The following is a 25,803-nucleotide window of genomic DNA, read 5'->3' on the forward strand; positions in this document are numbered from 1 at the left end:
ATCTGTTGTGGTATGCTGCGTATTCTTGCTTTATACTATTTTTCCGAAGGGAAAACGGAAGTATGTTACTACATGGGGAGGAATATAGTTACTGCAAAATATTATCTTCTGGGTTCTTAATCTTAATTGGCAGGGGGAGATTTAAAAATAAAGGAGACATCCATTTTGTCTTTGAAATATGTTGATCCTGGATATCTCTGAATTCTCATTAACATGTTTTATGTGCAAAGGGAACATTTTAGTGCTGCCCTTTGGTCACTGAAGCAGCTGTCCAGTTTTTTTAATCCAATTGAATTGCATGTAACAACTTGTTTACTAGGAGTGTGACACTTAAAAGAAAGCTAACATGGAATATATAGTTGTACTAAGTGTAGGAAAACACCATGATCATATCAGTCTAAGATGCCACAGGCGCAAGACTGAATACTCAAGCAGGAGTGAGTGTGCAGGGTGATTGAAGGATAAATAAGATACTTAGCAACTATTTGCTTTATTTCCAGATACATAATTATAATGAATTGCAGCCAAGAGTTCAGATCAGGTATAGAATCTGATTGCTTCATGCAAGTACTGTGTGTACTTTGAGGCTGCACTTTGTTCTTGAGACTGGCTGTCTCTTAACCATCCTCTTATAACGTGCAATCCATAATGGATCATGTAGATTTTACTGCCTCTTTTAAACATGAAAGAGCTAGTTGTGTAGGCTGTGTCTAGACTGCTTGTATCTGCCTGCTTGGCTGCCTACTGTTGGCCATTCAAGAGTTGTGAAATATCCAATCCCTGTTATCATGTTCTTGTTCCCTTCACAGACAGCGGCGGGATGCCCGAGAGGCCCTGTGTGCTCACCGGAACACCAGAGAGCATTGAGTGAGTCTTGTTTTGTTCTTTCTCTATCTCTCTTTCCTTTTCCTCTTCCTTACCACTGTGTTCTATCAGTGCTGCTATTTGGTTAGCCACAATCAGCAAATGTTGGCCTATAGAAGCTTTAGGGTCACCAGACTCTAGAGCCACTTGGTCTAACACTGAGATGTTTACTCATCAAAGGTTTCCAGTTAGTCGTCTGAACCCACTGCAGAAGTCCCGTGGAATTTCACTTCACAGAGTTGCTCTTAGGGCACTTAGGATGCAGTTGACTAACTGCAAGTTTCTAGGATACTAAATTAAGCCATTAAAGATCACTCTTCTCCCCTCCACCTTCCCGCTGCTACTGAGATGGCCATCCTTCCAGCTGAAGAGGGGCTGCACAAGGCCCCCAGAGCCTGTCAGTTGCATTCCTGAATAAACGGGAGGTATTGCTCCAGAGCAGCATGAGGTCCATCAGGGTGCCTCCTCCATATTGCTGCCAGCCAGAAGCGAAGGACTGAACTGAATATTTGAACTCTGGTCCCTGCATGGTAGACACACATTTGGCAATCCAGCAGGGGTTTCTATTCTTTAGGCCTATAGAAAATTTAGGGACAGTGTTTCCTCCCTCCCCCTTCCTAGGAGCTGAGTTTGAGACTCTCACAAACCAGTTGAGGACCTCCTGCTGGGACTGGATCCAGGATCCTCAGGCTTACAGGAACACACTTAACATATGGAGCTGCTCTTTCTCTCCCCAACCTTTGGGTAGGTGGGTTTTTTAAAATCCATCTGGAAATCTTTGAGTTGCATTTTGATTAGTAAAAATACATCGGCACAAAGACTCTCTCTCTCAAGAGAAGACTTTGACTATTCTGTTCCTATGAGATCTAAGATGCTTGAGGCCCCTCACTGTACCATAACTCTGCAAGCATTGAACCAGAATAACTGTAATTGGCAAGCACGCATTATAGGGCAAACAATATGATTTTTTTCCTCTAGCAAAGGATATTTCAGAACAAGAGCAAAATACTAAAAAGCTGTAATGCCTGATGAGACACTTGGGGAAAATGGGTAAGAGCAGATCTTCTTAACACCTAAAAGTTCTGAAATACACAGCTAGACACACTCATATCCAGGGCTGTCGCAGGTGATCCCACTTCTTTAGACTTGTGAAGCTGAATGAGGAAGAAGGCTCAATAACGGGAACATTCCTAACAGTCGGGTGGGTGGTTGTTTTAAAAAGAATGAATGATTATCTTAAGTATTCATAAAGCCCTTAAATTTTGAATAAATTTTTTTTAATGGAAAGAGGAAGGAAGACAATTAAAACAGAAGGCAGTTGATGCTCTGTTTTTCAATGTGCCCTCTGTTTTAATCTTTCTTACTTTTTCCATCAAAAAAATTAACTTAAGGGCTTTATGAATACTTAAGATTGGTTTTGTGATTTTTTTTTTTTTTTTAAACAACCAAGAGTCCAACTGTTAGTTTCAAATCTGAAATCTATTCCTGGAAATTCCAGCTCCTGCCTCGCTTCCTGATTGAGGTCCAAGGTTGGGGTGATGCTCTGCTGTTGGACGCAGGCCATCAGACCCTCACCCCCTGAGTTGACACTCCCAGGGGAATGTGTCCTAAGGGGACAATTCCCTCTGCAGCGTGAGATGGTTGGCTGCTAAGTGGAGGAGAGAGGAAGAACACCACCCAAGTGCAAATGCGTGGCTGCTGGCCTGGCTCCATCCTCTTCAGTGAGGAGAAAGGGGCAGGTAGGTGGCAGCAATTAACATGAAGATGGAAAGCCACTGCCAGTCAGCTCAGCCATTATAAAGCTGCCAGGGAGCAGTCTCCTGGCCTTGTCATCTGCCTGCTTTCACAAGCAGCACTTAGTCTCTTGCCCTAGCTCAGGGGTTCTCAAACTGGGGGTCGGGACCCCTTGTGGGGTCGCAAGGTTATTACATGGGGGGTTGCAAACTGTCAGCCTCCATCCCAAACCCCGCTTTGCATCCAGCATTTATAATGATGTTAAATATATTAAGTGTTTTTAATTTATAAGGGGGGTCGCTCTCAGAGGCTTGCTATGTGACGGGGTCACCAGTACAAAAGTTTGAGAACCCCTGCCCTAGCTGCTACGCGGCTCCTGCCCCATTTTCTGTACAGCCTTAGCAGCCCCAGCTAGGATGGGAGGCTGCAAGCAAACCCGGCCAGTGTTGCTGCGGGAGAGCAGGCCGAGAAGAAGGGATTCACCTGTGACTCAATGTCAGATCAGAGGTGGTGGTCTAACCTGCTGTGTTACTGTGTCAGAGCAGCGCTCCTTGCCTGCCTCAGTCAGGAAGTGAGGTTGTGGTTACGATTTACAAAGATTGATTGGGAGTTTAGGCATTAGAGATTCTTCTTGACTCCACTTAAAATGTGGTACACCCAAGCTGTGGTGAAGCCAATGATTTAAAAATGTGTAAGCATCAAAGGTGTCAAGATGCACTGCTTCCTCCCTTTTCCACTTTTTAGAAATCGAAGTGCTGAGAAGTGTTGTGAAGGGGAATTGGTGTTCCAAAGCTTAAAAGCCATTGTGCTAACCATGGTTTTCTTCTCATCTGTTCACTTCTCCTCTCCCCAAATGTCTCTCATTCCAGTGGTTCTTAGTTTCTTGGGCAGATGAAACGTTGTCAAATGGTTGTTTTCCTTGCTTCTTTTCAAAGACAAGCGAAGAGGCTACTGGGGCAGATAGTGGATCGCTGTCGGAATGGACCTGGCTTTCACAACGATGTTGATGGCAACAGTACGATCCAGGAGATTCTGATCCCGGCATCCAAAGTGGGTCTAGTCATTGGCAAAGGAGGCGAAACAATAAAACAGTTGCAGGTGTGCGAGATGTTTTTACTTCAAGGAACTTCCCCCCCAGCAAAGTTCCTCTCGATGAGGGGTTCCCAAACTCTAGGACGTGTACCGCTGGTAGTATGTGAGCTTGGTGTTCCGTCCATTCACTTCACAACAACTTAAGAAGGTGGTGTGTGACCCAGTAGAGATCAAGGAAGAGTGCTTTAAAATAAAGAGCCTCTCGCGCCTGCTGCAGGAGGTTAACATGTTTGTATTTCACCTTTGGCGACTTGGGTTCAAATCCAGCCCTGAGTTACAAAAGGAATGAGCTTGTCCTCAGTTGAGCTCCTAGTGGATATTTGTCTGCATTATAAGAGAAGCACCCAGCTGTGGCAAGATGTATGCCCTGTTTAGGAGGGGCCCTCATCTGGCAGAGCAAAGGGTGTCCCAGGTCAGGATTCAGGTGCCCTAGTGAAGCTGCTTAATGCCTGCTGTGCTGTTCCCCAGGATACCTTTCATCAAATTCATCACTCCTGTTGAAGTTGGTATTTAATCTCCTCTGCTCTCCCTCCACCCCCCATGAAAACATCTGGGTGTAAATCAGTGTTCCTGGGTGTATTTTTTTTTCTCTCTTTATCTTGGTATACTTTACAAATCTTTAAAGGCTATAAAGGGCTTCAGTAATACATTTATGCCAAGATAATAATTGTGATTTTTGTTGAGAGCTTTAATTTTGGCTGTAACATCCAAAGGTATCTGACGCGCTGTATAACTGTGTGTTTAGAGAGGTTCTTATTTCACTGTTACACCTGGCTAGAAAGACAGAAGTTGGATTCTCTGTTTGCAGTTGTCTCTGCACTAAAATGTGGTGTGAGAAACGCACCTCCTTGCAGTCCTGGGCTTAGGCTGTAGAACAGTTGTGGTCTTTGCTTTAAAAACAGCGTGCTGGAAGGCTGCTCATCTGACCCATATAAATGTTTAGTGACCAAAGTGTGGACACCTACTGTTCACTCTTGTTTAGGGACCATGCTTATTAAAGTGTTGTGTGGCTTTTGCAGGAGCGAACAGGCGTGAAAATGGTTATGATCCAAGATGGTCCGTTGCCAACGGGAGCAGATAAACCTCTCCGTATTACTGGAGATGCTTTTAAAGTACAGGTATGGAGTAAAAACACTTCATGTGATTCTGCATAATTGCACTAAGAGACCCTTTAGACAGTGGAATTGTTGATGGTGCTTGTGGGCATGGCGTGGGGTTAAATAAAGCTGTGGATGCGTTCTTCATTCTAAATATCTGCTGATGAAGGTAGGTGCTGGCACCCGTGCTCCAGATAAGACTCCAGTGTAACCAGAAGGTTTAATACTTCAGGCAGCCAGGTAGCACTTGTAATCTGAAAGCAGAACAACTCCTGGCACCAAAGGTTAAGCGTATTCGATATTTATATTGCAGTTGCATCCAGGGCCTCTCTTGTGTTAGGTGCTCTACTTAAAACGTAGAGTCATGACTTCAGAGCTTAATCCCACGATCCCACCGGAGGTGGCTGGATGCTTCATAGTGGATGTTTAGAACTACTAGTTATGGCAGTTTGTGCTTATCAAGTGTCTCTGTGAAACTGACGCATTTTACTAGAGGCTGGCATGGTAATCTAAATTTAGACCACTCTCAAGACATTAAAAGGCTGGTACAGCAGTTTGTTGCACCAGATAGCACCCAACAGCTAAAGTTAGATTTTCAGTTCCTGCCCAAGCATAGAAACAATGGGTGAGATCTTTCAGAAGCATTAGGCACCCAGCCCCTCTTGATTTTCTTTGGGAGCTGAGTGTCTGGTTGCCTTTAGAAACACCTACAATGATAGGGTGTTCCAGGTCTTTCCTGAAGAACACTAATATCCTTTCCTCCGCTCCTAGATGTATCTAGCTAGTAATACAGCTTTGAAATTTTACGAATGATTCACAAACTACTTAAACTTGTCTTACAGATCTACACTTTTGTAACGCTAAGTTTAAAAGCACTCTTACATTTTCAACCAAACTGTATTTCACTTGTCACTTATACTCTGTCGACTGCCCCTCAGTCTGCCTTGCTGGATGTGCTTCAGCATATTTTCCATGTTCTTCCTGAGCAGTAAATCCCAAGCAAATCAGAATTAAGGGATCTTAGACTGTAAACCCTTCAGGGCAGGGATTGTACATTTGCACAGCACCTAACAAACTCTATAGATCCTTAAGCATCTAACAAACTCTGGATGCTACAATAGTTGCACTTGGCAGATAATTCTGAGAATGGCAGATTTGTATTAAATCATGCCAATAACTTTATTTCTTTCCATGGCAACCTTTTTTGTGATAGCTACTTCAGAGAAAGGTTGAGGGGACAATCTTCCCTATATCCTATTACCACAATCACCAAATATCGGCAGTGCTGCTTTAGCTAATGCCTGGAGCCTAAAGTTTGATATGTAGCTTTAATAAGTAACTTCTATAAATGGTGGCTACTATAGGTTTGTTAGCAATGTACACTTTCACTAGCTGGGCTATATAGTAGCTTGTGAAGGGCCTTCAGAAACAAACAAAGATTATTCACTCGTGTAGGAAAACCTTCACAGATTACCAGGGTTGTTTTCCGGTGATTACTTTTCACCGTGTTTGGTAGCTAGTATTTCTTCTTTCCTTTCCTGTCTCCTCCTCCCCATCTTCTAGTGGCCTTGCAGTTTAATGTGCCATCATGGCTTCTGCCATAGCATGTGTGGGTTTGAGTTCTGTTCAGCAGCAAGGGTCTTGAATTTCCTTAAATCCTAACTAAGATTGTATTTTAGAAACAAATGTCCATGTTTTTTTAAAGACATTTTAAACAATTGCACATGGGGATCTTCTTCCTAAAAAGCTATCAAATTGTTAATGAGGAAGGGAGGATGCAATACCAAACAGAATTCCATTAAAATGGTGAAAGAAATCCCAAGTGAAGGAATTTCAGTCTGCTTAATATAGGAAGCAATTCTGCTTGATGCTGCCTAATCATTGAGGCCCTGAGCACCAAGATGGGAAGTGGGATAGACATGAGTTAAAAGGTAACCATAATTTTTTCCCCGCAGCAAGCAAGGGAAATGGTACTGGAGATCATCCGAGAGAAAGATCAGGCAGATTTCCGAGGCGTACGAAGTGATTTCAGCTCTAGAATGGGAGGAGGCAGCATAGAGGTATGTTGTTTTCACAAGTGCTGTGGTCACCTCCCTAGGGTGAGGGATGGAGACCATTTAACTTCAAACCTTGCCAGTGAGATTTATTTCCTTCACGATACTCTCTGCCTTTAAATATATCGCACCCATCCACCAGAAGAGGCTCACCAGCTTTCCAGAGAGGGCATTTGTTTGGGCTTGCGGATGGCACTTCCATCTCTTCCAAAAAATTTTTTTGAAAGTGCCATTCTTGTAATGCAGAGGGCTAATTTTTATAGGGAAAGGGATTTATGGCCAGTGGAAATATTAAGGATTGAAAATTGCCCATACACTTGTGCTTAAGAGGGATAAGACCTTACAGCCTGGAGCTGCTTCATTTGGCCTGACATTGTATGTAAGCGGGATGAATACACCTCTTGTAAAACAAGTATGATATATTCCAGTTCTGAGTTTTCACACTGCTTTGCTTTTCCCATCAGGTCTCTGTGCCCAGGTTTGCTGTTGGAATTGTAATAGGAAGAAATGGAGAAATGATCAAAAAGATTCAGAATGATGCTGGCGTTAGGATTCAGTTTAAACCAGGTTTGTGTGAGAACAAAGGTCTGTTGCTTTCTGATCACTGTGCGAAGAAGGGACTGCCCAGTTTTATTGCTTAGTGCTAATCAACAGCAGCTAGTTTTCTGTCTGCTTGTAGTTACTTAGGCTGTGTCTACACTGCACTTTGATCGGTAAAACTTTTGTCAGTCAGGGGGTGTGAATAAAACACGCCCCAGCCAACAAAAGTTTTACCAACAAAAAGCGCCGGTATGGACAGCACTTTTTTTGTGTGTGGTTTTATTTTGCTGGCAGGAGAGCTCTCTCTTGCCCGCAAAAGAGCAACTACACTGGAGACCTTACAGCGGCACAAAACTGTGCCACTGTAAGGTACGCAGTGTAGATATAGCTTTAGTGTCCCTTTCTAACACCAATTTTAGAATGACATACCACCTCCTTGGTTCCTCATGCAGTTTCTACAGGGATTTTCTGCTTGTTGCCTGAGAGACTGGAAAGAAATTGTATACACCTCATTTTCAAAACATTAGACACTATGGCAGCAATGTCTTGGTCTTGTAGCTAATTGATCCAAAGAATTGGATTATGGAGAACCCTTGTTTCCTGGTTTTAAAGTACTCCAGGATATTCCTGGCCGTTAGGACCTGACGAATTCAAATGTCCTCTGGGTCACTTGGCTACCTTTATCCTATTAAGAATATAGCAATCTCTTTCAAGGTTTATCATGTTGCATGTGAAAGTGTTACCTTTCCACTATTAGACCCTTCTCAGATGATCAACATGGGTTTGTAGGTGGGTTGGGGGAAGGGCTGAAGGTGTGGAGAAAGATGGCAGGTCTGACACAACAGATCTACCTGCGGGGAAACCACTGGCTATGGCCATACGGGAGGGAAGCTTCATTTGGTGGGTGGGCCTTTTTCCCTTTTTAATTAAGTCTTTGTCACCTCTCCCTCCACAGATGATGGGATTAGTCCTGAAAGAGTCGCGCAGGTCATGGGGCTTCCTGATCGGTGTCAGCACGCAGCCCATATCATCAATGAGCTTATTCTCACAGCACAGGTGGGTTCTGTAGACTCCCATGAGGCAAACACCTATATTAATAGAGAATGGGAAAGGTAGTTATGGGACGTACATAGTAAACATGGTGGCATGACTATAGGCCACCGTCTAAGAAGGAATAGAGGGTATTGAGTAGGCAACTATGTTCTCTTTTCAGCAGGCCATTTGTGCTGCTACCCTTTAGAGTACAGTAGTGTCACTTAAACACAAAGTTTTTTGCTATCCTTGATGCCACTTAACCATGTGCTGGTTCAACTATGAAAGGTCTCTCAAGCACATCCATTTAGTTCTCGGATAGCTTAATATTGTCAGATGCTGAACTGTAAATTTTTAGTATAAGAAGAAAATGGTGAATAATATACTGCTTATTTACTTAGCTAATTAACGTTTTGCTCATGATTTGCATCAAGCTGCGTTAGGATGGTAACTGGAATTTAAATAAAAATAGAAAACAACATCATTATAACATTTATATTTGTTAAAGAAAATAACCTTAAATGTTTTGAATACATATGCTTCTCTTATCAAAACATGTTTCACATTTACACCTAAATGATCAGCAATCTTTCTGTGGTTTGTCCAAGGCTGTGGAAATAGGCTTCTCTATATTCAGCGAATCTTCTACATTTCTCTTTAGTCTGAGTGCTTTGGCTGTGATAGTTCCATCTATTTTGTCACTATTTTCTTCACAAATTGTTATTAGAAGAGGCCAGTTCTTACTAAATAGATCAAAACGATCAACCGCTGAATTCCATCGTTTCATCACTGGGGGAGACTTTGTTTGGATCCTCCTGTTCTCATCCGTGAAACTGAAGCAAGGTGGTTGTTAAAGAAATATTTTGCAATTTCAACAAGATTTTTCTTTATTCCTGGAGTTGTACTTAAGTCTTCAAATGAGCGCTGCATCCAAACAGGTACTGCGCCCATATGTTACAAGTTTCAGGTTCCCTTCGTTATCCTTTAGATTTCTTCTCATTTTGCCTATATTTGCAGCATTGTCTCTGACAGTGCTAAGCATTTGACGCTTGAATTTTTGTTTAGTGGGTTGTAGCTTGCTGCTACTTTTATGTATTCAGCTGCATGGGCATTTCCTGGTGCATCAATAGTTTCTGTAGGATAGACAACCCCATCTTCTTTTGTCTCACAAGCGCATATTACTGGATCATTGTATACATTGCTCCACCCATCAAGACTCAGATTAACAAATGTTCCATCAATATTTTTTTGCAAACTCTTCAATTTACTTCTCATATACTCTATCCAGCAATGTCTGCTCTGCTGGGTGGAGTGTAGCCTGGTCGTAATGATATGAACCAAGTCAACGAAATGTTTGTTCTGAACAAGTGGAAAAGGAGAATTTGTTGCATAAATGAATCAAGACATTTTTTTATCTGTGGAGTCTTGCTAGAATTTACAGGGCCTGATTATGAACTCAGCTGTAGTTTTACTGGATGAGGAAAAAAGACTGTAAATGAAAGATTCCTTCCTCCTGCGTCTGTTTGTACCACCTCTTTAAAAGATATAAAACTGGGTTTAAAATAAATTTATAGAGAAAATAAATCATAAGATTGTCGAAACTATTTTTAAACCCTTATCTCTAGCAACATACTGAACCTGGGGCGGGGGGGGGGGGGAGGATTTTTTAAATGTTGAAGTTAATACCTGAAATCTTTACTTTTAAATAGAAAATCTTCACCTGGGATGTTTTTTGATTATATTGAGTAATAAAGTCAGAAGTCCAGCAATAACAGTAAAAAAGTAATTGATAAATACTCCCACAACAAACTAACATGCCAATTATCTTCTGAATACACATTTTGAAATTCACAAGTAATCTCTCCCCAAAAAACACATTTATGTCAGTAATCTAAGTTATCGTTTACTAGCATAGTAAGACAGGGTAGGCTGTCCATTAGAATGGTGCAAAAAGTAGTCCGATGGTTCTGACACATCCACCACATCTTCAAAGACTTTGCCTTTTGAGGAGCACTTTTCATATTGTTTCATTCTGACCACCAGGCCTTGCATCTCTTTGTTGCACTGTTTAAATTTGGTATGTTTCTTTTTTTACCCAGAGGTCCAAGAATTTCTTGAAAATATTCCCAAATAGGGTCTTTTGTACAAGCTGCAGCCATGACAGGCTTTTTCTCCAGTTCCCTAGGGGTGAAATCAACACTAGCGGCTGCACTCCGATTCCCCCAGTGTCCTGCTTTGACATCAGTCTTGCTCCTTTCTGGTTGGACACTCTGCTCCTTCTCCCTTGTTACATAACTTCTCCCACCAGTACCTCCAGAAAACAAAAGTAGTAACCACGGTCTGAGCCTTCTGCTTGTGTAACCCACGTGCCTTTTAGATTTTATTTGTTTAGCAGCAGAGGGAAGCAGCTGAGAAATTAATGGATTTCTGTTTTTTGTATCTCTGTGTATACATGCAAGGAGACAGAGCAAGGCCATTTACTTGAAGTACCCAAAACCATCCAGAAGCAAGGCCTGATAGTTACTGGACAGATCAGTATTTTTCCATGAGCTGGTGAGCAAGTTTCCATGTTGGGTGGAGTCATAAATATTTTTAATTTGAGATTTGAACTTACCAGAGCTCAGGTAGGGAGAAGCTATAAAATAGGAGTATGAGACCACCCAGGTGGGCTCAGTGGATGAGCCTGATATACATGATGGTGTCTTCTGGAGGAAGAGGTAGGGTCCCAATGCCTGTGGTGACTGTGCCAGTCTCTTGCACCCAGTAGCATAGCCTCTGGGCCCCCTACATGATCAGGCATTAATATAGCACATGGCCTGCTGTGCTATATTTATATAAACCTTGACCTCAAACATTAGATGTTTTCCCCGCATTGTTTTTATATAGAAAAGCAGCCTTGAACTCAGTTTTTGACACAAGCTCATGGATTCAGCATTTTATTTTATATTTAAATATTTTAAGAAATTATAATAAATTTAGGCCTTAATATTTTGTTTACGTTCAGATTTGATTTTAAATTTAGAAAAATCAAATTTTAACTTAAAAAAAAAAATTTTTTTTTATCTGTCCTCATTGTGTGGGGGGGGAAGCCTGGAATTGAGGGTTGGGGTTAGCATGGAAAACCTTGCTTCTACCACAATGCTTGATAAGGGTGAGAAGTGCTCAGAATGGCTGAGCATGAACTGAGTGCACAAAGAGCTCTTTTCTTCCTGGATCTTTTCTGCAGGTTCTAGCTAATGGATCTGTACTCTGGATACCCATCCTTGTGCTGTTCTGAAAAGGCTCTAGGGCTGGAAAGCTCCACTACTCTTTGTGGAAGGCAGTGGGGGACAAAACAGCCTTTTGTGGCTCTTCCCAGTGCTGTTACTCATGATTTGAAAACCTCTTTACACACTAGGGCAAATCCTTTCCTCAGCCACTTCATCTTTGGACCCTCTGTGACATTGGCCTGTGACAGCAGAGGGCCTTTACTTTGCAGATACATGCATTTGGATTCTTTTACACTTCTTTGAATTTGGACAACGTTGTTTGGAGGTTCAAGATGATTTGAAGCAATGTGTATTTCAGCTGAGGGATTCCAGTAGTTCTCAAGGTAATTGGCATCTGAAAGGGTTAACTTTTGGCTTCTGTGAAGTCTTTGGTGCCAAACAGTGTACATTAATGCTAGGGTTTCTGGTTTGCTCTAAGGAAAGCTAGGCAACTAGCCCTGCTCAGATTGGAGCCCAGCAACTAAAAGGACTTTGAGTTTATGCATAGCTGCCAGTTATAAAAGGATATTCTGTTTGAAGGCATGCATTTATATCTACTTGCTGAAATAAACCTACGGAATCAGGAAGGCAGCTGTGACCTACGTTAACAGCACTTCTTTGAACTGCTTCAGAATCTCACGGATATAAAGGCCAGGAATTCCCTAGTTTAGTGATATTAGTGGTATTGATTATATCATGCAGTTTAAACTCTACTTTGCCTTTTTTTAATGTGGTGAATTAGAAGTACAGGTACTGGGGTCAGGAAAAATACTGATGGAAATGCTGTTTTTTTTCCCTTCAAGGAACGAGATGGCTTTGGAAGTCTGGCAGTACCCCGGGGAAGAGGTCGTGGTCGTGGGGACTGGAGCGTTGGCACACCTGGAGGGATGCAGGAAATAACCTACACGGTGCCAGCTGATAAGTGTGGCCTTGTTATAGGCAAAGGTAGGTAATGCTGACATGACGCTCGGAGATGTAATCTCCATCTCAGATGGGGGTTCCTAAACGTTACTGGAGTGGCTGTGGTATTTTCAGTATGGAAAATGGTGGTTCAGTGGCCATGATCATACAACACAGGAGAAACCGAGTAAGCATAACCACCCAGTAAGGCAAATGCTTTCTGTACGCTTCCTTCTGATGCCTCATCTCTCACAAGTGTACATTCTAGGCATTTTTGCATGCAGAAAAGTCATACTCTGAGTTATCAGGCCAGGTGTACATATCGTGCAAAGCAGCTATCTCATGAAAAGATTTAGGTCCTTTTAAGGACCCTTTCTAGCAGAGTGGTTTAAAGAGCAAGTTTACCAGGGGACAGACAAAACCGATGCATTTCTATAGTGGTACCCTTTGTCTTGTATTTAGTTTGCACTCCATCACACGGTACTTCTTGTTGGAGCGAATGTTGTATCTCCTTGTACATGGAGATCAGCAAGTGACTACCTGTAGCCAAGCTTATGTAGTCACCTGTAAGTTAAGTCTGTCTGGAAACAGCAAGATCTAACCTACTCGCTGAATTTCATCTCCTGGTGCATAATAGACTGGGCAGGTGCCCTATGAGTGCCTAGGACTCCAGACTCCAGGCAAGCTCTGTAGTTCTCTGTAGTTGGCGTCGCACTGCTGCCTAGTCATTGAACTCAAGTGTACCAAAGTAATGGAAACATTTGTGTTCCCTTTTTAGAACAGTTGTGTCCCAGTCAAACAATACCAAATGCAAAGGCGAAGGCTCCAACAGCAATTGTAACTTGGCTGTGTGTGTCTTCATGTTCATAAAGTGTGCACCATAACTACACTATATTAACTGGAAACAGGAATAGAAATACTGTACTGGTACAATGCACCTGAGATAATGTTGGAATCTAGACTTAGTGTTGTAGTTTAAAAAAAAAAAAAAAATCACCAACACATGAAAGTAGTTCGTATTTGATTTCTCCCTACTCTTTAGAAAAGAATGATCTGTGTGCTTAATGTTAGCATTTAAATAGTCACAATTCGGCTTTTAGCGTCCCCGGAGTTGAGGTAAATCAAGTAGGAGTGGGTTCCCTCTTTGCTGCTGGCAAAGACAATTTTCTGCCAGGCTGGATTGCTGCTTCCCTGTTTCAGGCATCACTATGCCACAAATGTATCTTTGGAAATAAAAGCTTGGAATTTTCAGAATGCAGCCAGAAGTGTGGCGGGTCTCTTAAATTCAAGAGAAGAGGCACTGTTTTGTTTTTCTCCTTTCTTACTATTTTCTTCTGCACTTGGTGTTAGTGTGGTTTTGAGGGGATTTTGTCATGTGCCAGTGATATTTAGCTTCTCTCGTGAAGTGTACCAGCACTCCATACCAATTATCAGTGGGCAAGATGCATGTGCTGTGAAAATCGTAAAGGAACTGGCCTTCATTAAGACTTTTCAGATGCTGCTGTGAACGTGCTGACTGCTTTAAGAAAGTTCAGTTTTTGAAATTAATTCCCTTCAAACCTCCCCATTCCCAATCTCTTCCCCTTCTTCTCTTCCTCCCCCCCCCCCACCCCCAATAAAACCCTTGAGAGAGTTTCCTTAAGGCTTTCTAAACAGTTTCAGACTTAGTTTTTGCTGTAACCCTATTCACAAGTGTAGTGAAAATGTATTAGCAATTCAAAAAGTGCTTTTGTTCCCTCATAATTCAGAAAAAGCTGAAGATACTGTGCTCAGTCTTGCAACAAAAAATCCTGTCAGGACAGAGACCAAGCAAAGGAAAGTTATTCTCAAAAGCAAAAGTGGTAAAATATAATAATGGAAACTACCATTGCTATTTTAACTATTGCAGTAGCTACCAGTAACCAATAGAAAGTACAGAAAAGTAACTTGGGTTTCCACAATGTATAGAAATGTTGTCTCTTTAACATAAGCACTGTGATCTGGGGGAGTGAACACGGGGTTAGGTGTAAGAAGCTCCTGAATTCTAATGCTGGCCCTGCCAGAGTCTTGCTGTGTGATTGTGGGTGTAAGCCATTGTACTTTTGTTTCCCCATCAGTAAAATGGGACCGCTTACCAGAGGCTTTCAGAGGATTGATTGTTAATGATTGTACAGTGCTTTGAACATTGGAAGTTGTGTAATATTTACTTACAATCAGTACTACTGGGGTATTTACACTTGTATTGTTAGTTAGTTTTTATCTGTTTGTTGAGAGTGATGGCTGTAGCTTCATCTCCTGGGAGTCTTGGATAAGAAATGTATGACACATTTTCAGAGCCTTCTGTGTCAGTCAGTTCTCTTCCGACATGCCCACTATTTCTGCATTTGTTGCTCTTTTGTCACCTGTATGTCAGTGGGAAGAAGAGGGGATCTTATTGCTAAGGTTAATACTCTTTCCTATGGATGGCCAAATAGGAATCCTCTATTCTAAAACACCTAGGCCTGGCCAGGGATAAGGGGTTTAGCCCTGTGGCACTTGGCGTATTGAAGCTAAATTTTCAGATGGGTCAGCCAGTGAAACCCTAGGGGCTGCGTCTACAGAGAAATTAAGAGCAGAGTCCCAAGTTGGCTCTTTAATGGAAAATTTCCATGTGAATGGGATTCTATACTGTATCTGACCGAGAAGAAATCACTTAATCTTATTATATTTTAACCATTTTCTGCAGTCGTTCGCTACAGTCATGAGGCTGATGTGAAGGAAGACTCTGGGAAATGCAGCTCTGAGCAGGGACTTGGCTTGCTTCTTACTAACCCCAATTTAAAAAAAAAGAAAAAATGTAATGGAAACCGATGTATCAATACAGCAGGGGTCACTAGAGCAATGTCTGTAAATTCTGTTGGTGGTTCATACAGCTGTAAAGTAACCCTTAAAATCCGGGGGGCACAGTGTGTTTAGGATTAAAGAAGTTGGAATAAAGTTATTTATTTTGACTGGAAAAAAAGTATAAGTAACTTAATGAATCTAAAAATAGGCTGTTTTAGAATTGGGTCGTTCATGGTGGAGACTGAATTTCATGTAACCTAGACTATTTTAGGTACTTATCTGGCCTCACTATGTTTACTGTGTTTGTCCTCACAAACATCCTGTGAGGCAGGGCAATGCTGTTAACTCCATTGTCGTGTTGGGAATCTGAGGTACAGAGAGACTAAGTGGCTTGCCCAAGGTCACGCAGAAGGTCTGTGGCAGAGCAAGGACCTGAATTCAGGTTCCAGGCTAGTCCCTCACCTTCGGACCATCCTTCCTCTACAGGATCCGAAGCTGACACATGCATAAGCATCATGTCAACAAAAGAGTAGATGTTAGTAACTGCAGTATTCCTTGTTACCTTACAAACTGTCCTTGAGGGGGTCAGAGGTGGAAGAGGAATTCGGGCCGCATTGTTACAAGCTTTGTATCTGCAGTGCATACAGTAACTGACCCTGGTGCCTTTTCCACATGGGCATGGTGAGCATTTTATGGCTTAATAAGGAAAAGCGAAGGCTCACTGAAAGTTGTTTGGATTTTTTTCCTCTAGGGGTGGGTAGGTGCAGCTTTTCTTGTCTGAAAGACTTGGTGAAGGGTGGAGTGGAGAGCCATACAAATGTCAAGTGCTTTTTCTGTGTGCTGGTGCCTGGAAACAAACTGCAGCCTCTCAGGGGCCCCGCTGGATTTCCATGATAAATACAGCAATATTGACAGATAACGTGGCTGGCCCGGCTCTTGTCAGCTCTGCCTTTTAGCAGGTTTGATTAATTGCTTTACAATTTCACATCCAGCTGGGGGGCCACTCCTGGATCATTTCTACCCCCCGTCAGGTAGAAGAATGGAGCAAGCTGCCAAATAAGTCTATAGACAGCCACCATGCGCCGAGCGGGTGACTTCATTATGAAGGAAGGTGAACTCCTTCTGACACTGCAGCATCATGTTGGCTGCTTCATCTTATTTGTATGCTCCAAAGGCATAGTGAGAAGAGATCTCAAATGGGAGGAGAGTAACTTTTGGTGTGTCAGAGGGTGGGGGGCAGGAAGAAGAATTCTGATACCCAAGAATGTGCAGTGTTTAGAGGAACAAACATAAAACCTTTTGTTGACAAGCCTAGAGATAACTGCCTTCACTTGGTGCAGAATGGTAAAAGAAGAAGCTGATGGGAACCAGACCAACAATTAATAGCTTCTACTAAACATTTCTGCTCTTGGTAACTTGCATAATGAAATGTGAAATGCTAATTATGGAAACAATTTGAAACTAAATACACTGTGGTCATTTACATCTGGGCAAGGATACCAAGTCAGAAGGGAAGATATTTAGAGCTCAGGAGAGGTTACACATAGCTTTGCTTTGATGATCACATTAGCATCTGTCACTGAGACCAAGTTCTCTTCCTTTCTATGCGCTCAAAAGTAGGCAGGCTAAAAGTATGTAAAACTTTCTTCCATTCCATATGGCAGCTTAGTGAGCACACAAGCAGGCCCAAGCTTCTCAGTTGATTTTGCACACATCCTAATGTTAAATGAAACAAAATTCTTGTTTCAAAACTCTCATAACTTTCCAAATCACAGCTGAAATGGATGATTTCCTATTTGGCTGCACAGGGTAATCTGCAGGCAAAACAGAAGGATGTGGCATAAAAACTTGTCTCTAATTCCCCAAAATGCATCTAGAAAGAGTTAATTGCCTAGGGGTGACCCTTCCTCCCACAAAAGGAGGTATAGAATGTTGAAAAGGTCACAAGTTTTACAATGAAATGAACAAATGTACTCAATGTCTGCACTTTGTCTTGAAGTTGTGTTCAGGGCTGGTTTCAGGAACACCAGCAAAAACAGGGAAGCTACTTATGGATACACTTTAATCAACTTTTTTGCTCAATTGCTCATTAGTTTCCTTTTCTCCCCCTTGTAGTGTATGTTTCAGCTAGTGGCCTTATCTAGGTCTGTAGGAATCAGAGCTGTAAAACTTCCCCCCCACCCCTTTTTCTCCAGTTGAGTGGCGCTGATCTGTAAGTTCTGTGAAATTCCAAAAGAAGAATTGAACCATTGTAACATCGGCTGAAGCTTTTGTTAAGCAAATTTCATTAAGAGACTGAGACCTTGCAAGTTTTTTCACGAAGTCAAACCAGATTTCATTAGCTCCACCGTGCCTAAGAGTACTCTTGTGCACTCACTTATCTGAGAGAGCTGGTTCACTGTTCATATATGTTCACCAAAGATGCACCTAAAGGACATGTCTACACTTGAAAGTTATTTCAGATTAAGGTAGGCTGTGAATTTAAAGCCTGAATAATTCCCCATGTGGACACTCTCTTATTCTGTGATAAGTGTCCACATGGGGAGCTGGTTTGAGTAGCTATTGTGATTAATTTCCTCATGTATACAAGCCTGAACTCTCTAGCTGTGAAGTGACAGGCTGGCAACTGTGAACCTTGCATTGTTCCAGAAGTGTGTGTAGCCATTTGTGCTGCATTGCAAGTGGGAAGTGGCTGCAGGAGCTGGTAGGATTTTAAGGAAAGCACCTCTTGAACGTTGCATAACTATAGGAAAACGATCAGGCTTTGTCCTCACTGCTAAAAAAAAAAAAAAAAAAAAGATGTTTCACAGGGAGATAGGTAATGCGCATTAGCTGTCCTGCTGTCAAACAAACCAATCACCTGTTTCGGCAGTGAACATGTAGCCTTAAGTCAGTAAGAATAACAGTGTATCAGTCTCCATTACTTTTTTTGCAAAATAATTTCTGCATTTGTACTGATTAGCTGGCCCTAAGGGTAAGAGATGATAGTAAATTAGCAGGAAGAGTCCTTGTCGTTGGTCTCTATTATTCACAAGATATGTGCCCGTAATACTGAATTTGGTTAGCAGCCCAGCAAAGTGTGCAAAGGCACTATGGCACATACCCTTTTTCAGATGTTAAGTGCCATTGGCTGACCCAGTAAGAGGCAGAAGTCTGACAAGTAGCAGCAAAGACTCAGTCTCTGGGTGCACCCATAAATAAATGGAGAGGGGTGTTGTGGGGATGTGAGCCAAAGTATTACGACTATATTCACTATAGTGTTTCCTTCACTACTTAAGGCAGGCACAAGGGTATGGGGAAATTCTATTCCAGCTGTAGGACGTAGCTTTTGAAATCGTGATAATCCTCTCTCTATATAAATGAAATAATGAGTTTTATGTTTATCTCTTCTCATGCCTTGATTTCTCTTTTCTGTAGGTGGAGAGAACATCAAGAGCATAAACCAGCAGTCAGGAGCCCACGTGGAGCTTCAAAGAAATCCACCTCCCAACACGGACCCTAGCGTACGGATATTCACCATCAGAGGAGTTCCCCAACAGATTGAGCTCGCTAGACATCTCATCGATGAGAAAGTTGGTGTAAGTGTCATGTGGTATTGCTTCTGAATTGGTTTTAATTGGCGTTGACTACTTTTACCAATAAAGGTTCGGGTAGGCAGGGGCACAAACTTCTGTATTCTGTGCTGTGTGTCTGTGGTGTTGATAGTCTGGCTTCAGAACAACTTGCTTGTAAACAGACAGCCTGAAAAGTCCGAACTGGCCCTCCGGTAGACCTGGATTAATATGGATGGATTTACTGTAGCCTGGAATGTTTCTCCCAGAAGCCTGCTTCAGTAATCCAGTCTGGTCTGCTGCTCTGTAATGGATGGAAGAGCTAATGCTTTGCCAGAAGAGATCTTGTGGGATACCAAAAGGGTGTCTAAAATCAGATTTGGGGGAGAAGGCTGAGTTATGTTGCTCCTTGGGGATTACAGAAGTGCACAAAGGGGATGGCAGGATCTCTGTGGCATTACAGACTGCTGTTACAGTGGTGGTTCTGTGATGCTCTTAACCTGCCTGTTAACAAAGCCATGGGTGTTGCAGTGTAATGGAACCAGGCCAAAGAACCTAGTCAGGTGAGACTTGGGTAAAAGGAGGTGAGAAAATACTGAAGTGGGACCTTGTAAAACTGAGAAAGCAGCCTTTATCCTGAATCCCTTGACGAGAGAGTTTTTGATCTTGGAGTACATATAGTGAAACACTTTCATACATTCCTAAGTCCCATTGGCTTTCAGTGAGACACTTAGGCGCCTAAGTGGTTTTCAAAAATGGGCTCCCAATTCACTTAAGCACTTTTGGAAATTTTACACTTTCCAAATTGGTGCCATGAGTTCTGTGGTATGTCTGTGCTGTCTAGTCCTTTTTCTTACTATTGTTCGACACATAGTGGCTGGGTTTTTGTTTTTGTTTTTTAAAATGGTGGAAGGGATTATAACATTAAGTGTTCGTGGATTCTGTGACAGGGTACCAGCATGGGTGGACCTGGCGGTTTTGGTCAAAATCCTTTCAGCCAAGCACCTGCTACACCTCATCAAAAGTAAGTTTCCACAAGTCCTTTGGACTCTAACGTAGAGAGCGTGAATGTGAACATTTTAGATTGAGACGTGAAGGTTTAAGAATAAGTGAAAACTTGTAGAAAGTCAGACTGAAGACTCCAGAATCCAAGGATGAGTGAGATGAAGCTTTGAAGCCCAATTCTAGAAAGCTCCTAATTGGAGGTGCCGGTTCCTGCCACATCTAAGAACGCCAACTATCAATGCGGCAAGGGTGTGGAAAGAAATTTAAATTAGCAACAGATACTGTTGGCCTCAAGTTTGAGTGAGGTTTGATGTGCCCTCCTTTCAGCTCTACTAATAGTAACTTAAGGAAGGCCTTCATGCTCTCTTCTCCAGTATTGGACCGGTCAGGAGTTCCCCCTATTTTTGCATTAATTCTTGCCTTAGCAGCTGCTGACTCCTAATAATCATTTTGATGCTGTTACTGTTTTTGTACATATGATCTATTAAGAAAATGTCCTGTCCATCTCCTTCAGTGTATGGTATTATAATCCACAGTGGTCCTCAGGCATTCATGACACAGGGTTGGGGCAGCACCTACCAGACGTGGCAACAGCCTGGACAGCAAGTCCCAAGTAAGTGGTTAGCATTTTGGTTTGAGAAAAGTCAAAAGTTAATCTGCACTCCACACGGGTACACAGCTGCGTGTCTCGTGAGACCACTCTTATGGAAGATGGTAGAAGAAGTTACACAATTAAAGAAGTGCATGCAGGTGCACCCTGGAGTAAGGGATCAATGCTCCCGATTATAGTAGTGTAACATAAATCGAAGGCGCGCAGAAAGCCTGTTATAAATCACTCTGTGCTGTTAGCTGCTTGTTTTAAGCATCCACCCCCCTTTCCTGCAGGAGCTTGGACGGACTCCCTCCCTGCTCCCCCCTAACAAGACCCTTCCCACCTCTCTAGACTCTCTCTCTCTTCCTGCCTTCCCCAGTTGAGCACTGGACAGCACCATTCCCTCCCACTAGCCACAGCCTGTCATTAGCAGCCCACCTCCTTTCTGCTCCTGACTGCCCTGATTCTCTTTGCTACTCACCTGCTCTCCTGATGTGAGCTGCCCTTACCACTTGTTTCGCAGCCTGAAGGAAAGATTGGGATTTTGGTAGGAATGAATGAATGGAGAGGAGAGGGGGTTGGATGGTGAAGGGGGAAGACAGTAGGATTAGCTCCTGTCCTAGTTCCACCTCCCTGTGACAAAGAACACCCCCCCCTTACTGGAATAAAATGTCCCTGAAAGGTTGTAAGTACAGACCAGCACCCAAGCTGTTAAACGCTGGGAATTAGTCAGTGCCTTACCGATTAAACAAGACAAGTAGGTCACATGGCTAAAAGTAAACTACATAAAGTTGTACAAATTCATTGTTGGTCAGAGTTCAAAAACTTCTGTCCTTCACTCCAGTCAGCAGGCCAGAAAAGCAGATCTGCAGCTGTTTGTGTCCTGGACCTAGTGTGCTGCCGAGGTGCCTGTTTCGAGTGGCTATTGCTCCGAGCCAGGCGTTTGACCTCCTGATTGTTTAAACCCCCAACCCGTTCAGATTGGGAGAACAACAGACTCTCCTTAGTTTAGGTGGCTCCAGCAGTGCCATTGTGCTGCGTGTCACTCTAATACATGGAGCAGTCGTTTCATGCAAATACCAACTTCAATTTGTCAGCAAACCCAACGTTAATATTTTCCTCTTCTGGTAGAGATGTTTTCACTTTAACTCTCAACAGAGGCCTAAACTTTCAGACCAAGAGGCGGCTACTTTCAGAAACTCCTTATGCCTTCCCTCAGCCAAAAGGTGAATCGGTTCAGAAACTCAGTACAGTTCTCCACCTGTGTTGGAATGATGTGGGGTATTTCAGGTGTTAAGAGAACTTTCTGTACGTTTTTAAATACTTGAATAACTTAAGTTTTAAAAATAAGCCTTTCAGACTTCTCAGGAATGGCCAGCGTCTTTTTACGTGTTAGGTTTGGTTTAGAAATAAGAATCTGAAAACTGGCTGCTGCCTGTAGCATACAGTTTCCCACTAGCAGACCACCTCAAAATGTAGCACTCCAGCTATACATACCACCTGGAGAGCTGCACAGTGATTATAGGTACAGCTGTATCCATATTTCGAAGATCAGAGACTAAAATTTGGTGCCATGGAAACCATAACTCCGAATATTCTGCATCTTGTTCATGGAAATCCCCTGCCATGGTGCATCATTAACTTAACATTTCTAATACATATGCTACAATAGCATAAAGGGGCCCCACTTGGGAACAGGGGCCCATTGTCCTAACCTCTGTACAGACACTTTCAAAGACAGTCTATGCCCCAAGGAACATACAGTCTAGGAAGCATTGAACTGTAGATAATTACAGTGGATATAAAATAGTAAAGCTTAAAATAGTAAAGTGATGCAAGCACCCAAATGTACTCCTTCACCAGGTAGCATTATAGTAAAGTACTAATGGTAACTAATGTTTTCTTGCTATCTTTACTTTGTAACACCAGAAATATGTTGCTTGCAATTATTTTCAGTTTGCTTTGGGTCCAGGAGCCTGTCCTGGGTTTTAGAATCACAGTCAAACTTTGACTGAAAGATCAAACGCCATGTCCACAATACACTCTTTTCTGCATGGGGAAAGCAGTTAATACAACTCTGCTAACCTGCTAACATTAGTTGCATGACGCAGGGAGGGGTACCATTAATATCTTAGCTCAGATACCAGGACGGGGGAGTCATCGGGCAGGCTTCTTCACCATTCTTGTATGCTGGAGGCTCTTATCTTTGCCTTCATGTAAAAAGGCTTTGGGTGTGCTTCCTTTTACATTTATGAAACATGCTGTACTTGCCTGAGGGTGTGTACGTTTACCCCTCCCTCCCCCCCGATTAACTTATTATTTTGCATGAGAACAAGGGGAGTCCTTCCCCACCAAAAAAAAAATCTGTACCAACTTTGCTCTCCAAGAGCAATTATTTACAAAGGAAGAATCCTCTCCTAAAATAACCCTCCAGTACGTCTCCCACCCTTCCTCAAGCAAAGGTTTGAGAAGAGAGATGGGTTTTGCACCGGCCTTGAAGGTCAGCAGACTTGGGCTATGAGCCGATGGGATAAGTGAAGGCTGTTCGTTGGCCACCCTGCCACCAGCCCCTGATGTTCAGATTTGGGGCCTGTTTGCATGCCGAAGTCACAATGGCACAAACACCAAGCCAGACACAGATGGAAAAAGCACGCATCCTCCCCCACCCCCCAAATGCCTTCTGAGGTGTCCAAACTGTAAACCCTTGGACAAACCCTTTACCAGCTGGGGTCCGTACCACCCCTGCCATGCTCTGGGTCAGATGTCTTGCATCACTGTTCTTAAACCTGGTGGGAATGTTGGCTGTTCCGTTCCATATCCACTTAGAACCCTCCATGTTCCTGTTTATAGCCAGGCACACTCTGAAGGCAGTCTTGGTAAAGAGAGAGGACAGACAAGATAATGCTGTGCTTTAAGCAGACCTCACTGCTTTCTTCTCCTGCTGCAGATCACAATGGTACCCAGTCAGGCCAGGTGGAGTTCACCAAGGCGTGGGAGGATTATTATAAGAAACTAGGTAAATACCTGTCTCCTACATCTTCTTGTTTTTACACATAGTTTTATCTAAAATCAGCTTCTGACCATTTCCTTCCCAGTCTGTTCTAAAGCAAGTGTCACAGCCTGGTTTCCATGGTCTCAGCATTGTCAAAGAGCCAGATGAATCACTCTTCAGAACAGACCTCCTATGAGCAAATTCTAGAATGTCCCCCCTCTTCCCTTTCACCAGCACAGCCCCCCTTGTGAGAGGAGGGGCAGACCCCCCAACCCTACACATGTATTTAGATTTTAATTACTTCTCCCCCATCTTAAATAAATTAACTGGTCGGGTAAAACATTTTGCCGTGAAATGTATTTAGTGGCGTGTCCTTTCAGCCCACTGCGGACTGTAATTCTCCTAGAAGAAAAGGCATTGAAGGAGGTCCTTTGTTGGCATTAGCAGGTGGACAGTCAAGGCAGCCCTGACCTCTGCAAGAAAAGGTCTTGACTTGTAGCTTTGGTCAAGTCTTTTAACCCGCTTTTATGCCCCTGGACAGGACATTGCTGCCCTGTTTCCTCCACCCAATTCACACTTTCAGTGTATTATGTTCCCCCTTCCCCCAACCCCTGCCACTTCAAAGCGCTCTCCAGCCTGTGTTGCAGTGCAGGGCAGCACCCAGAATTGTGTATGGAGAGTGAAGGCAGTTAGATGGCCAGGAAGAGCATGCTTCCATTTTTTTTCTTTGTGCCTCCCATCCTCACCCACCAGTCTAATGCATGCAGTGGCTTTCGTGTAGCGCTTGTGCATTTTAGTCCACCTGGCTTTCCTTGCTCTCTAACTAGCACATTGTCTGTATTGCTCTTTAGTTAGTCCGCCGCATGATTCTCCAGGTCCTGTGCATTAACCATAATGGTATGGGTAAGGGGGGGGGGGGGGGTGCCCTGGGCCCAGGTGGCTGGCCTCTCCCCTAGTTGAAGCTTAGACATGCTGAGCCCATTAATTGGATTGTTTGACTTTTTTTTTCCAGAGGGTTCATATGTTCTCACTAAAGAAGTGGCTGCAGAAATGTTTTATGAAATGATTGGCTCTCTTGTGAGAGACCAGGCAGGGGTGAGGTAAAATCTTCTATTGGCCTGGCTTCTGTTGGCCAGAGACACAAGCTTTCGTGTCTTCACAGTTTTCAAAAACAGTCTGCATCCATTGCCAGCATATGCCTTACAACGGGGTAGCGCCAGTGTGTTCTGGGACGTCTAGAATAACTTGTTCCACAGTGTGCATCACTGTTGCTGGAAGTAGGTCTTTTGGATAGCTTCCAAATGCAAGGCACAGAATTGTGGGATGTCATTGGCCATGCTACAGAGCTTGCGGCTCCCTTGCCACACTTCGACAAAACCGGGATAGGCTGCACAGGCTCAGTTAACACTGAACTAAAGACTGCGTCCCAAGTACTGCAACCAGCTGCCGTGCCAAGCACCTGTAAGGTGCATGGGATAGCTGTTGTGTGTGGATGCAGGGTGTCAACAGACCCTGCAAACTAGGTATTCTAAGTGATGGCTCTTTGCAGTGTGCTTTCACCGAACGAGCAGGGGCTAATCTAGCCCGTCAGAATCTGTTCTGAGACGAACACAAAGAACAGCATAGTGATCTCAAGCTGGTTCCTTGGAAGCTCTGTCATCGGAGCTTGGCTTGGCAGAAACTGGGTTGTCAACATTTTTTTCCCATCCCAGGTCCCCCTTTTTTGAATGTGAATTTAACTGCCAAGGACACAGGCAGTCTTGCTCACTGGCGCAAGCCAGTGCTGTTCAGTCGTCGTCCTCCATCATGGTTCTGCCAGTGCCCTTCAGTTCTCCTGTAGTACCAGGTAGTAAACATTCTCCAGAGGTTGCCGGTTATGTCATAGGATGGCTTGCAATGCTGGCTATTTGTTCAGCAAAGTCAATTTTGGCTTCAGCTGGTCACCACAGGTAGGAGACTAGTGTGTTGGTCCCTGAGGAAAGGATTTAAATGGAGACAACGCAGGCATCCTTACTCTTTAAAATAGCTCTTCCCAAGCGAAGAATCCCACCTGTTGTAGCAAGGTGTGAAGAGGAGTGTTGAGGGCATGGGCAGTAGACTTAAAGCCAGGAGCTGTCTGTTGGGGAGATCTCACTAGCTAGAGACTTGTCATCTGTTCCTTATTGACATGCCCGTTGTTGTCCTCTTTGCACAGGCCAACAGAGCCAGCAGCAGAACAGCCAGCCTGATTACAGCAAGGCGTGGGAGGAGTATTACAAAAAACAGAGTGAGTGAAACAGGGCTGCTGGAGATGAATCCAC

At 43.2% G+C, this 25,803-nt stretch overlaps 1 protein-coding gene across 11 annotated transcripts in view; it reads left to right on the plus strand.

The window, feature by feature from the left end:
* The window catches only part of FUBP3 (far upstream element binding protein 3), a 56,503-nt gene that overhangs the window by 26,189 nt on the left and 4,511 nt on the right, over positions 1–25,803 (plus strand). For 7 of the 11 annotated variants that reach the window (XM_074973343.1, XM_074973344.1, XM_074973345.1 and 4 more), the window contains 12 exons: positions 810–867; positions 3,534–3,696; positions 4,710–4,808; positions 6,743–6,847; positions 7,306–7,408; positions 8,337–8,437; positions 12,465–12,606; positions 18,781–18,941; positions 19,865–19,938; positions 20,456–20,532; positions 23,459–23,527; positions 25,698–25,769. In XM_074973343.1, coding sequence (XP_074829444.1) covers positions 810–867; positions 3,534–3,696; positions 4,710–4,808; positions 6,743–6,847; positions 7,306–7,408; positions 8,337–8,437; positions 12,465–12,606; positions 18,781–18,941; positions 19,865–19,938; positions 20,456–20,532; positions 23,459–23,527; positions 25,698–25,769 — 1,224 coding nt within the window. The remainder of the gene's footprint in view (positions 1–809; positions 868–3,533; positions 3,697–4,709; positions 4,809–6,742; positions 6,848–7,305; positions 7,409–8,336; positions 8,438–12,464; positions 12,607–18,780; positions 18,942–19,864; positions 19,939–20,455; positions 20,533–23,458; positions 23,528–25,697; positions 25,770–25,803) is intronic. The other 4 variants (XM_074973347.1, XM_074973350.1, XM_074973348.1 and 1 more) reach the window with 3 other exon arrangements.

The sequence above is a fragment of the Natator depressus genome, chromosome 16 (assembly GCF_965152275.1).
Source record: "Natator depressus isolate rNatDep1 chromosome 16, rNatDep2.hap1, whole genome shotgun sequence".
NCBI lineage: Eukaryota > Metazoa > Chordata > Testudines > Cheloniidae > Natator > Natator depressus.